The sequence below is a fragment of the Haliotis rufescens genome, unplaced genomic scaffold, assembly GCF_023055435.1.
Source record: "Haliotis rufescens isolate VD_foot unplaced genomic scaffold, xgHalRufe1.0.p SCAF_55, whole genome shotgun sequence".
Taxonomy (NCBI): Eukaryota; Metazoa; Mollusca; class Gastropoda; order Lepetellida; family Haliotidae; genus Haliotis; species Haliotis rufescens.
In genome coordinates, this window is record NW_025964279.1 from 662,775 (window position 1) to 677,574 (window position 14,800).

Sequence of the window (14,800 nt, forward strand, 5' to 3'; positions counted from 1 at the left end):
TTTCAGAGCTGTGACTGGGGGAAATCAGTGCTTGAAAAAAATATCTTGATACACATATAAACCAAAGTGACCTTCAAGATAATCTTATTTGTTTACATGTTTGAAGTCATTCTGTATACACTATATGACACAGTCAAGTGATGGGGTTGTGTATAGGGACCCGCCCCGGATTCACCACACGGGAAGGAGACAAAGTACATACTGCAACACTAACTTATTAACTGCTCTTGAACACTGCTACAAGTATAAACGAAATATTCTTTGCTGCTACTGCTGTTACTACTACCACTATGACCACCACCACCACCACCACCACTACTACTACTACTACTACTACTACTACTACTACTACTACTACTACTACTACATCTACTACTACTACTACTACTACTACTACATCTACTACTACTACTACTACTACTACTACGATTACAACACTATACTATATTATGGAACCTAGGGCTATAATAGTTATGACTACGACCCGATGATGTGTGAAACCTAGGGCTATTATAGTTCATGATCACGACCATTTGTGGAACCCAGGGCTATCATAGTTCATGATCACGACCATGTGTGGAACCCAGGAACCCAGGGATATTATAGTTCACGATCACGACCTTGTGTCGAACCCAGGAACCTAGGGCTATTATAGTTCATGATCACGACCATGTGTGGAACCCAGGAACCCAGGGCTGTTATAGTTCATGATCACGACCATGTGTGGAACCCAGGGCTATTATAGTTCACGATCACGACCTTGTGTCGAACCCAGGAACCTAGGGCTATTATAGTTCATGATCACGACCTTCTGTGGAACCCAGGCACCCAGGGCTATTACAGTTCATGATCACGACCATGTGTGGAACAAAGGGCTATTATAGTTCGTAATCACGACCATGCGTGGAACCCAGGGCTATTATAGTTCATGATCACGACCTTGTGTGGAACCCAGGAACCCAGGGCTATTATAGTTCATAATCATGACCATGTGTGGAACCCAGGGCTATTATAGTTCATGATCACGACCATGCACGAAGCCCAGGGCTAATGTAGTTCATGATGATCATCACACCTGGAACATGGCTGGAATAGTTCATGGTTAGACTCATCCTCGGCACCCAGGGCTAAAAGTGGTCACCCAAGGCTAATCCATGCAATGCCACCCAAACATTAAGGATGGTCTATACTTATCATTCAATTGTTATTTTCAATTTCTAGTATGTATAGCACTCCATTTAAGGATAAATAACACCAGAATGTATCATGGACACGAGAAACAGCTGTGTTCTGTAAACCATGAGGAGGACCACACATTTCAACTGTAACACATCCGGTTCATTTACAATAATAACAGCCCTGTCCTTATGACTTGAAGCAATAATAAATCAAACTGTACATGAAAGGATTTTATTTAATATCGATGGATATACAACAACATAACAATAACAACAGATTCGATATCCGTGAACAAATGCGATTGACGCAACAGCTGGCTCTCCCTGAAAAATAACGAAACAGTGTTATCATATGATAGTGAGTGAGGACTATTGTCACAGTAGTTTTGACCTGTACCATTTTCTAGAAATCTAATAACATATTTAATATGTGGTTGAAATAACTTAAATACCACAATCAGACAGGCTTTTATTATAATTTTGAAGCATGGACATATTTAACGGAGTATTTATGTCTTCGATATGAGTTTGCCTTTGGGTCAGAAACCAACTATGTGTCCAAAAACATTATTACTGTGTATTAGGAACGTATAATACTCAATGTGGATCTTTTCATTATACAGAGACGTATCGAAAATGAAATTAATCTAAATTTTAAGGTTGCGTAGATGGTGTTTAAAAACTTATGGCGGACCACCTAGAGAAATAACAACATAGCTATATGGCCTTTTAACTTATAATTGGTTGTGGAAGTCATGGATCGACACTCACACTATCAACCACTGGTTTGTCTACTCCTAGGATAAAACACAGAATTGTGCTAATGGTGACTACGGCTGAAAGTCTCCCATTCTCCACACAATGTACGAGATTCGTTTGCTGTTTAACGTCGCACTCAGTATCACTCCAGCTACACGACAAGGACAGGTAGATAATCGAGTCTGGGCCAGATGAACCAATGATTGATATTATGAGCTACGGGGTATGACGACATGCGATGAACCAAGTCACCAAACTTGCTAATCTGATAAATTGAATCATCTCTTACGAGAAGCATAGGTTAGAGAGGACCTATTCTAACCAGGAATCCCGAGGGGTAACTTACGAAAGCTTATTTTCCGCCTGTTGTGAGGATGATGGGGAGGTAGTTGGTGTGGCTGTGACCGCCGCCGCCGCCGTGGGAGAATGGCACGGGGATGGGGATGGGGTAGTCCTCGGAGGACGACTCAGAGGACTCGGAACTTCCCCCACATCCACATCCGGAACTTGAGGAGGACCCGGAGGAGCTGGAGGAAGGAGACGAGTGGTGGTGGTGGTGGACAATCGTCTCCTCGCTGCTGCTGTAGCTGCTGTCGCCGCTGCTGCTGCTGCTACTGCTGTGACGGTGGTGTCGGTGACGATGGTGACGGTGACGGTGTCGGTGACGGTGACCATTTGTGGACATCACCAAAACGACTGAAAGATCAAATAAGGTGAAGATTGATGTGTTTATTGCAGTCACGTTTCTCGAGTGTGGAAAGAATGTGGAAATGCGTTTTAGTGTGTGCGTGTGTGTGCGTGTGTGTGCGTGTGGTGGGTTTTGTGGGGTGGTGGGAGGCACAGTAGTACACCCTAGTAGCAGCATAGAAATCATGTTTCTACAACTTATTTCCCGATTGAAATGTCAGATTTCCTCTGTAACATTAATATATTTTATTTCCCCTCTTTCCAAAAAGTCAGCTCATTCTGAAAGCTTTTTTTGTTTGTTTGTTGTTTAAAGCCGCACTCTTCTTCATGGCCTGTGGCCCTTTATTATGCAGTATAGATTTGAACATGTACGTGTTTGAAACAGAAACATGTCTCCATGTAACTGGGATAAAAAAAAGAACCCATTACTGTTAGATTGAGATACATATACAAAGTAGAGACATCTTATGGATAACAAACTTCTATATATACTGTAAAGGCGACGTTTCGGTATATATCCTTAAGTGTCATCCGTCAACTTCTAAGTAAGGCCTATCAAACAATTGATTTTCACAATTGAGTTAGCAGATAAATGTTGCACATTTACGCGTATTCATACAGTTTGTACATCGTTTTGTATTAACAATTATTTGCAGTCAGTCTTTAAATATTCAAAGTGGAGCTCGATCAACTTGAGTTAAACTTGCTGGGACTGGCTATTAGTTCAAGCCGGGTCCTCCTTTACGCTCTACCTCTGAATCGAGTCTGATCTACTTACCGAGAGTCACAAGGAGTAGAGCTGATATTCTCTGCATGGTGATGCTAATCTTGTTGTTGTGTAGACAGAAGATGAGAGTTGTATGAATCGTTTGGTTTTTTGTACGTATTTATACCTCTTGATAACGGAAACCTGGCCGCAAGCGACATTCTATGCTCCGGGCACCTGCTGGTCAATGTGGTCACTATGTACGATGTTTTAAGGTCCAGAGAAGATTAGCAGGCTAATCCTGCGGACAATGCTACCGCGGCCCAGCATGGGTGTGGCCACTGCCGCATTGCTCACAAAATAGAAATACCGTACGTTATACAGTATTGTTATATTAATTAAGATTGATTTGTTTGAAGGATTAGATGAGTTAGTTTGACATGACTTCGGGTTATTCAAAAGTCTAACTTTGAAGGAAAATTCATAAATCGTTTCTTCTTACAACCATATGAAAGATCTGATCATGTTATGCAAATATATTATATGAATCATGTTATATATTTTGTCAAAACAGACTTGCATATATTTCAAGTATTTTCTTATTCATATTGTGTTTTCATATATATTCAGCCGATTATTAACACGTTCTCAGATAAATATAGAATACTAAACGAGCTCCCGTGTAATACCAATTTTATGAAACGAGTAATAGTTGTGGTATCTGACGTGCGAAAGCGAGTCAGATACCACAGCTATTCACGAGTTTCATAAAATTGGTATTACACGGGAGCTCTTTTAGTATTTTATTTATTACTTGTCATTTATAACGTTTTTTGAATTATACTGTTGAGTATGAATAGGCTGACACCTACACTATTCACGGCATAGTCCAATTGAGTTTAACAGAATAATCACGTCAAAAGTTGAAACGTATGAATTTAATACCATACAACGGTCCACCTTTAGAATTCACAAAATTATCGTAGGGCTAAGACTATCGCAACTCACATACTTTAACTTAGACTAACGACTGTCGTTGCGCTACAATACGATCGCCTTGTGGAACGGGCCTTGCATCTCCAAGTTTACAATAACGTCACAATACCCGATGACGTCATTTGTGAATTTTGTTGCAAGATCCATCGGCGAAACAATGCCATGTGACGTCAGCCTAGCAACAAGATTGCTGGGGTCATCGAGTGTGCATAAGCTCCTCTCAGTGATCTATCAACTCCACACGCAGTGTCGTTGAATAAGCCAAGGGATGTTGAGAGCTTTCAATTTTTGTTCGTGAAACGTTTTCCGAGATACATAAGCACACGTGTTGGTATTACACAATGTGTAATACAGCTGTATGTTTATTAAACGGGTGATCTCTTCACGGGCAAGTAATAAGACCGATATTATTATCTGACCGAATAATATTTTTTCTTTCCTTTCGTGATCAAAATGTGTTATTGAATGGAAAATGTGTCGACTCCCTGCCTATAACGATATACAGAACAACCCGTATATATGTACCATTGTATATGGCATAAAAGTGACTTGTGCCTACTGGATCAACGGGATGTTTTAAGACATGTTTCCTTTTATTACCTACGAGGGCAAACATATCGGGGTTTATAAAAATCATATGTGCCCTAGGGTCATATCACGTCACGAGACAACAGTGTATTGTTTCCGTCACCCGGACGGCATTGTTTACGTCATTCCAATCATATTGTGACGTGAGGTCGGAATGACGTCACACTAGAAACGACGTCATAGCTGAGGATTGTTGACGTCATTCGACAAATTGTGGTTCCGCTGCTGTTGCGACTTGCTGTCCAAAAAGGAAAACGCTAAAATTCGTCTCTGTATGTGAACATCTTCTTCAGTAATAAATAGAACATTATATTTGTGTTCATGTCATACTGTGTTTACGACACCCGTGCCTAAATTCCGGTATTGTCCTCGCTATGGCTTGGGAAATACCGGAATTGAGGCACACGTGTCGTCTTTGTCTTTTGTGTTTTGTTGTTTGACGCCGCACTCAGCAATATTCCAGCTATTTGACGGCGGTCTGTAAATAATCGAGTCTGGACCAAACAATCCAGTGATTAATATCATGAGCATCGATCCACGCAATTTGGATACATGACATGCATCAACCAAGTCAGCGAGCCTGACAACCCGATCCCGTTAGTCGCCTCTTTCGACAAGCATAGTCGCCATTTACGGCAAGCATGGGTTGCTGTAGACTTATTCTACCTCGGATCTTCACGGGTCGTATGCAATGGACACTCAAAAAAAAGCATCCATGTATTCACGGGGAGTTAAGAACATGTTTCAGCTGGGCCCATTCAATAACTCATAGCACACGGGCTGTAGCTTGATTGCGTTCAACAGTCAGGCAGTTGCCCATTTTCGATCTAAGCTTTACATGACACATTTGAGTGCTGAAAATGCGTGGAACATATTTTAGTGTGATTACTTATCATTTAAAAAAACAACCTGCATATATTGTCAATAAAAAAATGTATTCCAGAAGCAGGTGCTCTCGAACCTTTCATCGTGTAGATAGAATCGATGTTCCACGTTCATTAAGTTCCTATGTTCAATAACAGGTGATTCGGGGAGTCAATGAGTTCAGCCAGCCGTGACAATCTACGAAACACATGTTGATGATGGATAGATTGTCATATTATAACGTATATGGCATCATATCCACGTGTTTTGTAGCGGAGCCCGCCCACTCACATCCTACTCACCAGCTTCGTAAGTTTCGCATCTAACAGTCTAACTGAAAATATGACTGTATAACTATGTGGGTGTGTGGGGTGGGGGGGGGGGGGGGGGGTGGGGGGGGGGGGGGGGGTGGGGGGGGGGGGGAATGGGGGGTGGGGGGGGGGGAATGGGGGGTGGGGGGGTGGGGGGGGGGGGGGGTTCTGGCGCAACAATAAGATTTTTTTAATGATTTTTTTGGTTTAACTCAGCACTCAGCAATATTCCAGCTATATGACGGCGGTCTGTAAGTAATCGAGTCTGGACCAGGCAATCCAGTGATTGCTATCATGAGCATCGATCCACGCAATTAGGATCCATGACATGCATCAACCAAGTCAGCGAGCCTGACCACCCGATCCCGTTAGTCGCCTCTTTTGACAAGCATAGTCGCCTTTTACGGCAAGCATGGGTTGCTGAAGACCTATTCTATCCCGATTTCGATAGATGTAATACAAGAAACAAGATACGTATAATCTAGTTTGACGCAACCTGTATAGACATTCCGACCACGATCTAACTGTATTCACTACACACCTGTTGCCCAGAAACCAATTTGAGATGATTGGTATCAAACATATGTATGAGATCGAATTCCAGGCCCGATTGGCTACTCCGTGGTGATGACGGATTATGACGGACTACTATTTTGTTTGGTAGATAAAATTGACACAACTCAAACAATGATCGGGTATATTTCAACAATTTTGTGAAAAACTTGCATAAAACTCATCTGAATATTTAAAACGTGAACATTGAAGCTTACGTAAAATATAAGAAGAGGGGCCGTTCCATGTGATGGGTGACCAGCCATCTTCATCCAAAACTGCATGTTTCCTGACATCGTCAGTCACTTTGAATTTTGCTGCAGTCAGCTTTCTTCAGCCAAGTAGCGATGACTTCTTTGTTGAATCAACGCAACACAACTGTCTAATTATAAACAGAAATCTACTCGCACCAGTACCGCTTGAGTGTCAGTCGATCACGTTTAACGTTGAAGCAATCTGTTTTAATCTTTATGTCACATAGTTCTTATTAATGCGATAAAACTATTTCTGTAATCATAAGAAATCTCTGCTAAAAATAAAGTCCTTCTATATCATACGCACTGAATCACTATCAATTGACTTTCCTTTGCATGTGTTTGTGACGGGTACCACCGGTGGGATACACTCCCTTTTTCCCGAATACGTGGTATCATCACTATTTGATAACGCTTCATAAACACATGATCTTGATATAGTAAGAATCGTACTCTGGACTCGAGTGGTCAGGCTCGCTGACTTAGTTGATGCATGTAATCGTATCCCAATTGCGTTGATCGATGCGCATTATGTCGATCACTGGATTGTATGGTCCAGACTCGATTATTTACAGACCGCCGTCATATAGTTGGACTATTGCTGTGTGCGACGTAAAATAACAAACAAACAAATAACCAGCGTATGTTTTTCATTTCTTTTGCCATCTAAATAGCCCACAAAGTACGTTCTGTTCAGTGAATGATTTGTTTACCTTTTACATTGTACAAACCACAGGCTTCTTAGCATACTGAGACTTTACCTTTGAGATAGTGTCTTTCACTAAACAAATATATTTCTGTCTTTCAACAGCCTGTGCGTTTATGAATCACTTTCGCACACATTAGTTACAATTACAATTAATTTGAGAGAAGCAAAAATTTAAAAAACTAAAATAAAATAAAACACAAATATTTTCCACACAGTTTATTGATGCACGTCAACATTTGTATTTCTATTACTCTATCTTCAGTTGTGGCCCTCGTGCGTGTCACCTGCAAAAGACAAAGGGTTTAACATTTATTTCAGACATGGGGCGGTCGGGTTAAAGCGTTCGCTCGTCACGCCGAAGACCCGGGTTCGATTCCCGACATGGGTACAATGTGTGAAGCCCATTTCTGGTGTCCCCCGCCGTGATATTGCTGAAATATTGCTAAAACGGCGTAAAACCATACTCACTCACTATTTAAGACATGATATTTAAGACATGGTTGATGTGGTAATTCGCATTTACTATAAACAAGAGGGCTCCGCAAATCCGAGATTAATCACATTAACAGTAAATGTAATGCCTGCGCGTGACTCGCTTAAATATAGAGGGGTTTTGATGGAGGTATTCTAAATATTCGATGCTACACCCAACTGTTTATTCATGTTTGTGAAGAAGGCATGACGCTTGTGAAAAAATATCCCCAAAAATCGTTGAGTGGGCTACTTTATGCTCGGATAGATCTTACAGCATGCTGGAGACGTGTTTTCAGTTGATAATTACTATTATTCAACGTTTTACTAAAGTGTACCTTATTTCCAATATACTTTGGTATTTCCTTCAATTTTAATATACTGTTGAAAAACGTAAGCCTATATACTAGTTGAATACTACTAATATTAAACGCTTGACTAAATTGTAGCTTATTTCCTATATACTATTTTCTCCACAATATATTTATTTAGAATATAGTTTTGAAAAGAGTAAGCAGCTATTCCTCTTTTAATTTCACGTCTCAGTGATATTCATAATAAATTGAAATAAATAAATACATATGAGCCACTACAGACATACGAGTATTTATTTTCAATATAAAAGAAGCCACCGAGCGATACGCAAGGGTTGGAAGACCTAAAGTAACACATGACCTAATAACGTCACGTCTTAAGGGGCATTCACACGGTACAACTAGTTATATACAATTTGTTGCATGCAACACATTGCATCGTGTGAACGGGCAAGTCGGTCCAACTTTTGACGTATGCAACTTGTTGGACGCGAGTTGTACGAAATAGGACATGTTCTATTTTCATGCGACAAGTTGTATGAACGCAGCCAATCAAAACGCGTATGAACATCACGTGACATTTACACGTCAATTTGTAAACGTCTGAGACCTGCATCACTTAGGATTTTCCTCCCACATCTAGCTGACACGCCGTGATATGACGGAAATACTGATCAAAGCGGCGTTAAACCGAACTCACTCACTCTGGACCCGCGTCGGATGCTAATTGCTGAAGTGCCGAGGTCTAACCCCTGGCGTCGATTTCGCTGATTTATTGCTGAGTTCAACATATTTCAATGCATTTAAATAATTGTAATGACGAGTGCATACCCTTTCAAACCTAATACGATTAACTGTGTTCATTTTATACATCAGACACCCACTTATGGTAAAAAGTCTAACCTGTTAACAGAGATAGGTGACATTTTTGACATGACATCCCGTATGTTTGACATAACATTCCGTATGTTTAACATGACATCCCGTATGTTTGACATGACACCCCGTATGTTTGACATGACATCCCGTATGTTTCACATGACACCCCGTACGTTTGACATGACACCCCGTACGTTTGACATGACATCCCGTATGTTTGACATAACATTCCGTATGTTTAACATGACATCCCGTATGTTTGACATGACACCCAGTATGTTTGACATGACATCCCGTATGTTTGACATGACACCCGGTATGTTTGACATGACACTCCGTATGTTTGACATGACATCCCGTATGTTTGACATGACACCCCGTTTGTTTGACATGACACCCCGTATGTTTGACATGACATCCCGTATGTTTGACATGACATCCCGTATGTTTGACATGACATCCCGTATTTTTGACATGACACCCCGTATGTTTGACATGACACCCCGTATGTTTGACATGACATCCCGTATGTTTGACATGACACCCCGTACGTTTGACATGACACCCCGTACGTTTGACATGACATCCCGTATGTTTGACATAACATTCCGTATGTTTGACATGACATCCCGTATGTTTGACATGACACCCAGTATGTTTGACATGACACCCCGTATGTTTGACGTGACATCCCGTTTGTTTGACATGACACCCCGTATGTTTGACATGACATCCCGTATGTTTGACATGACATCCCGTATGTTTGACATGACACCCCGTATGTTTGACATGACATCCCGTATGTTTGACATGACACCCCGTATGTTTGACATGACATCCCGTATTTGACAAGACAAATATAAATACTAACCTGTCAGCATCTACCTGCCAGCGTTGATGAGTGCCTGAAGTAGAGCGGCGTCTTGGGCCCCGTTGCTGCCGCTGTGGCCACCACTGCTGCCGTGATGCATGGGGACGGGGTAGGGGATGGGGTAGCTGGAGGAGGAGCTATGGTGGGAGGAGCCAGAGTGACAGCAGGACTTCTTGCAACACGCGGACGTCAGAGAAAACAGCATAGCTGCGGAGATAGAATGTAGTGAAATGATTAGATTGGAGATATATAGATAAAAAAGGTTGTCCCATAAAGACGTTGAAAAGCCATGGAATAAGTTATGTCACAGTGGCTTAAGAAACGTCTCACATTTTACTGATGATCTTCGTTGATTCTCGTAAGAAAGCATTGACACGTTATATTAATTTCATGTAATGAAAATAAAGGAGTATAGAGTATTTCTTTGTCTTACCACAGAAAGCAAGGATAAGAAAGATCTTGGCGGACATCTTGGCTTCGTTCAACTGTCTTCGTAACTTAAAGTCAGGAAATTAGTGCCGTCTATTCTTCAGTACCACATTATATACTCACGGGAGCACTGCCCACTGTGCTGTGTGTGATGTTTGATTGAGAAGTGTCACTTTGGTTAATTTGGCGTCATGTAGCGACGCAGGTCCAATCACACGTCGCGACTCGTAGGGAGTTCTGAGGAAGACAAAACCGACATAAATGTATCATAAAGTATTTTGAAACACAAGTTGCTTAAGTTATTTTAAAACGAACATTATCAAGAGAATTGTTGAAGAACTCACAATAACTCTGTATATTCTGACTGTGTATACCTATTAAGCTGAGATTTTAATAACGAGTACCTTTGTGGTTTTGTCTGGGAGATCCCTAGGGCGGATGAGGGTTATTCATATGGTGACACAACAAACAACACTGCTGGTGAGGAGAGTCCTGTGGTTCCATTAAGGGAGAATAATAAAATATTTTGAAACACATCTTAGTAAAATTGTTTAAACACAGATGTTACTAAGGGGGTTGCCATAAAACCTAATCTACACAAAGGTTATCAAGTCTCACATTTAATCTGATAGATTCTCGTAATTTTGTGTTAAAGTGAGGTCAGTGAGAGAGTGAGTATGGTTTTACGTCGCTTTTAGCAATATTCCAGCAATATCACGGCGGGGGACACAATTTGTACCCATGTCGGGAATTGAACCCGGGTCTTCGGCATGACGAGCGAACGCTTTAACCACTAGGCTACCCGACCACCCCTAAAGTGAGACCAGGACGCTAGTACCATATTAGTTGTGTTTGACAGGGTTCTGAATGCGACTGGGACCATCCATGCTGCGTCGCAGCAAGAAGCACTGTTGGAAAGCCGTGGGGTTCGTTTGAAGAAGAATAACTGTACTATTCTCCAGATGAAACGTGCACCTGTCTTTGATATAGGAACTATAGAAAGATTTTAACAAAATAAGGTAGCACAGATAAAAACTAATATCAGAATCATGTATTTCTACATTGACGGACCAGTTTAACATACTGGGACTCGCCATGACACATGACAGGAGGTCCGCATTAACGTGGTGAAATGAAGTGTCCAGAGAAGATTAATATAAACAGATGCAGATCTCGTACTCATTTCTCTTTCGATAATAAACAATGTGTTCCCCGGTCACACGGGAGTCTCGCGAAAACGCGCAGGGATCTCGTACATACCGCGCGGGGTTCCCGCACATAAAACGTGGAGGTTACACACACACCGCGCGGGAGCCTCGCACATACCGCCCGGGGTTCTCGACGCCTTCCTCCCCCCACACCAAGGAGACAGAGGGGTCGTTCAAACTGGCCTGTTTTATCTCAGCTCGCATGAGGTAGTACGACATGGTATAAAATGAATACAACGTGCATATGTTTCATTCAGTTTGCTTCAATCTCGCCGTTTCAGAGTTAGAATCATCCACTCGACTAAGATAATGGCCACCAAATTTCTACGTTCAGTCGTCCTTTTCGGTAAGATACCAGTTGCAATGTTATTAATGTAGTGTTTCTTTTCAACTATTGGACTGTAGGGTGTTTAGCGAAACAGGAAACAGGAAGTTTGAAGTTGAATTCTTCTTAGAGTTTGGAGATATGTGAGCATAGAGCATCAGGTTAACATGTTGTAAAAAGAAAGTCCTCCAGTATTACCCTATGGGTGAATGTAATTTGCTATTCGTTTTTTAAAAATATTTTTGAACGATCTCGGTTAATGAGAAGAATTGCATAACTCGCAAAACAAAAACAACTTAAATTTGGACTTAAGCTGTAAACTCCAGGTGGCATACTAAAGACTTCATGGTACCATTCATAACATCAAAATATATTTCATCTCGTTTTCGCGAACACTTGGTATTATCACTATTTGATAGTGATTAACAAGCACATGCGTCTTCGATGGTGAAATGGAGTCTGCTGTTAGTAGCGGTTTCTCATGAATATTGAAATTATAGTTTTTTTAAACTTTTATCTGTTCTTGCATAAAACTATTGCCGCAATGTGGTTACCGACTACATCCTCTCTCAATCCTGCACTTTACCCTGACGTGTGTGTCACCATATTCGTCATTGTATGATACTCCTCGTTTGTTCTCGATAGATTTAGTGTATTCTCTGACGGTGTGTCATCTGATCCAGTATATTATCATATTATACGTTTTTGCATAACTCTTTCTATATTCTTCTTGCATAACTCTCTCTATATTCTTCATATTTTCTTTTGCAGCTGTGTTGTTTTCTCTGACGTCCGCGTGTTGCAAGAAGTCCTGCTGTCACTCTGGCTCCTCCCACCATAGCTCCTCCTCCAGCTACCCCATCCCCTACCCCGTCCCCATGCATCACGGCAGCAGTGGTGGTCACAGCGGCAGCAACGGGGCCCAAGACGCCGCTCTACTTCAGGCACTCATCAACGCCGGGAGGTAGAGGTTTACAGGTTAGTAATTTGCAAATTAAAATATGCTTAAAATTGATGTTCTTTACATGAAGGATAAACCGGTAATTTGTTACGGATAAGAGAGAAATGAAGTTCAAATGCAATGGCTGTAATATGTGCAAACCCATTTCGGATCTGAAATCAATGTCTCGTGTAGGGACACATTTTTCCCAGTAATTTTGTGTGTGTGTTGTTTAACGCGGCACTCAACAAAATCTCAACTGTGTAACGGCAGTCTGTAAAGAATCGAGTCTGGACCAGACAGTCCTGTGATTGATATCATGAGCATCGATCTATGCAATTGGATACAATGACATGCATCAGCCAAGTCAGCGATCGTGACCACCCAATCCCATTAGTCGTCTCATACAAGCATGGGGAAGACCAATTCTAACCCGAATCTTCAAGGGAATGCTTTCCAGTAATACAACAAGTCTGTTTTGTAAAGTTATTGACATCATGATAGAACAATGTTTTATCGTGAAACAAACAACGCTTCGTTCTTCATTGTTCTTTGCGATCTATCTCGTAGCTATCTTATATTGTGATTTATGTCCACATGACATGCATAATGCCCAGGTATGCTCACATATCAAACTTCAGAATAGCCTGTTTATTGGACATAAATATTTATTACCATCTGTATATACATATGTGTACATTTATTTAATTTCAGATTCAGAAGAACCTCTGCATGGGCTATCGCCTTGATCAACTGTGACAAATATTAAATAAACATAAACATAAACATAAACACACTTGCTGTCTGTTTTGTCTTACTAGCTGATTCTGCCCAGTTACGGGTGATACAGGACAGCCTTCATCTGTCTAAAGGCTAGAGTGAGTGAGTGGGTGAGTATGATCTTACGCCGCTTTTAGCAATATTCCAGCAATATCCCACATTGTACCCATGTGGGGAATCGAATCCGGGTCTTCGCGTGACGAGCGAACGCTTTAACCACTAGGCTACCCTACCGCCCCCTTTAGGCTAGAGAGTGAAAAGGGCAGTGAATGAGTGGGTGCATTTGGGTAAACGCCGCTTTGAATTATAATATGTCAGCTCTGTGGAAACTCACGTGTACTTGGTGCTGACAAACCAAGACTTATAATCAGGGCACATTTGGGATTCAAAACAACGATCAAAGGATTCTGGCATGCCTTAAGGACGCAGGGGGCACGGGTGGCCCAGTCGTCTAAGGCGCCGCGATTCGTTGTGCAGCTGCGTCCCTTGGGCACGCCAGAAACCAATGATTGTGGGTTCGAATTCCGCTTCGCCCCGATTATGTTTCTAGGTTTGTCACCACCATACCCGTGCTCGTGGGTTTCACCAATGTGGTAAACGTCTGAGACCGGCATCACTTCGGGCTTTCCTCCCACATTAAGCTGACACGCCGTGATATAACTGGAATACTGTTAAAAGCGACGTTAAACACGACTCACTCACCTAAGGGACGCAACTCTGCACCGCGAAATGCGGGGACTCAGACGACTGGGCCACCCGAGCCCCAATGAGTAGGATCGTGTCTGGCAGTGAGCTGATTATACAGTGATACGGATGGAATATTTCTTAAAGCAGTGTAATACCTTATTCACTCACTCACTCACTCACTAAACCATAAATTAGGTGTGGAACTAGTTCATCTAAGCAGCGGCTATTTCCTGGCAGATAGGTTCCAGTTGTCAGATTATGGTCACTGAGTTTCACTATGGTAAACATCTAT

The 14,800-nt window shown here is 41.7% G+C and overlaps 1 protein-coding gene and 2 long non-coding RNA genes across 3 annotated transcripts; 1 reads left to right on the forward strand and 2 right to left on the reverse strand.

Annotated features, from left to right (window-relative positions):
- Window positions 1-1,394: 1,394 nt before the first annotated feature.
- Window positions 1,395-3,555, reverse strand: LOC124144935 (putative protein TPRXL). Its single transcript, XM_046514561.1, has 3 exons — window positions 3,403-3,555; window positions 2,284-2,633; window positions 1,395-1,502 (listed from the first exon to the last, which is right to left on the reverse strand). Exons 1-2 carry the CDS (start codon window positions 3,437-3,439, stop codon window positions 2,290-2,292), a joined length of 381 nt encoding a protein of 126 aa, XP_046370517.1. The 5' UTR covers window positions 3,440-3,555; the 3' UTR covers window positions 1,395-1,502; window positions 2,284-2,289.
- Window positions 3,556-7,811: 4,256 nt separating this feature from the next.
- Window positions 7,812-10,650, reverse strand: LOC124144936. The gene is made up of 3 exons (XR_006862488.2): window positions 10,573-10,650; window positions 10,140-10,346; window positions 7,812-7,888 (listed from the first exon to the last, which is right to left on the reverse strand). It is a non-coding gene; the product is annotated as an uncharacterized LOC124144936 (long non-coding RNA).
- Window positions 10,651-12,042: 1,392 nt separating this feature from the next.
- LOC124144937 lies at window positions 12,043-13,804 on the forward strand. The gene is made up of 3 exons (XR_006862489.2): window positions 12,043-12,122; window positions 12,873-13,079; window positions 13,756-13,804. It is a non-coding gene; the product is annotated as an uncharacterized LOC124144937 (long non-coding RNA).
- The last annotated feature ends 996 nt before the right edge of the window (window positions 13,805-14,800 follow it).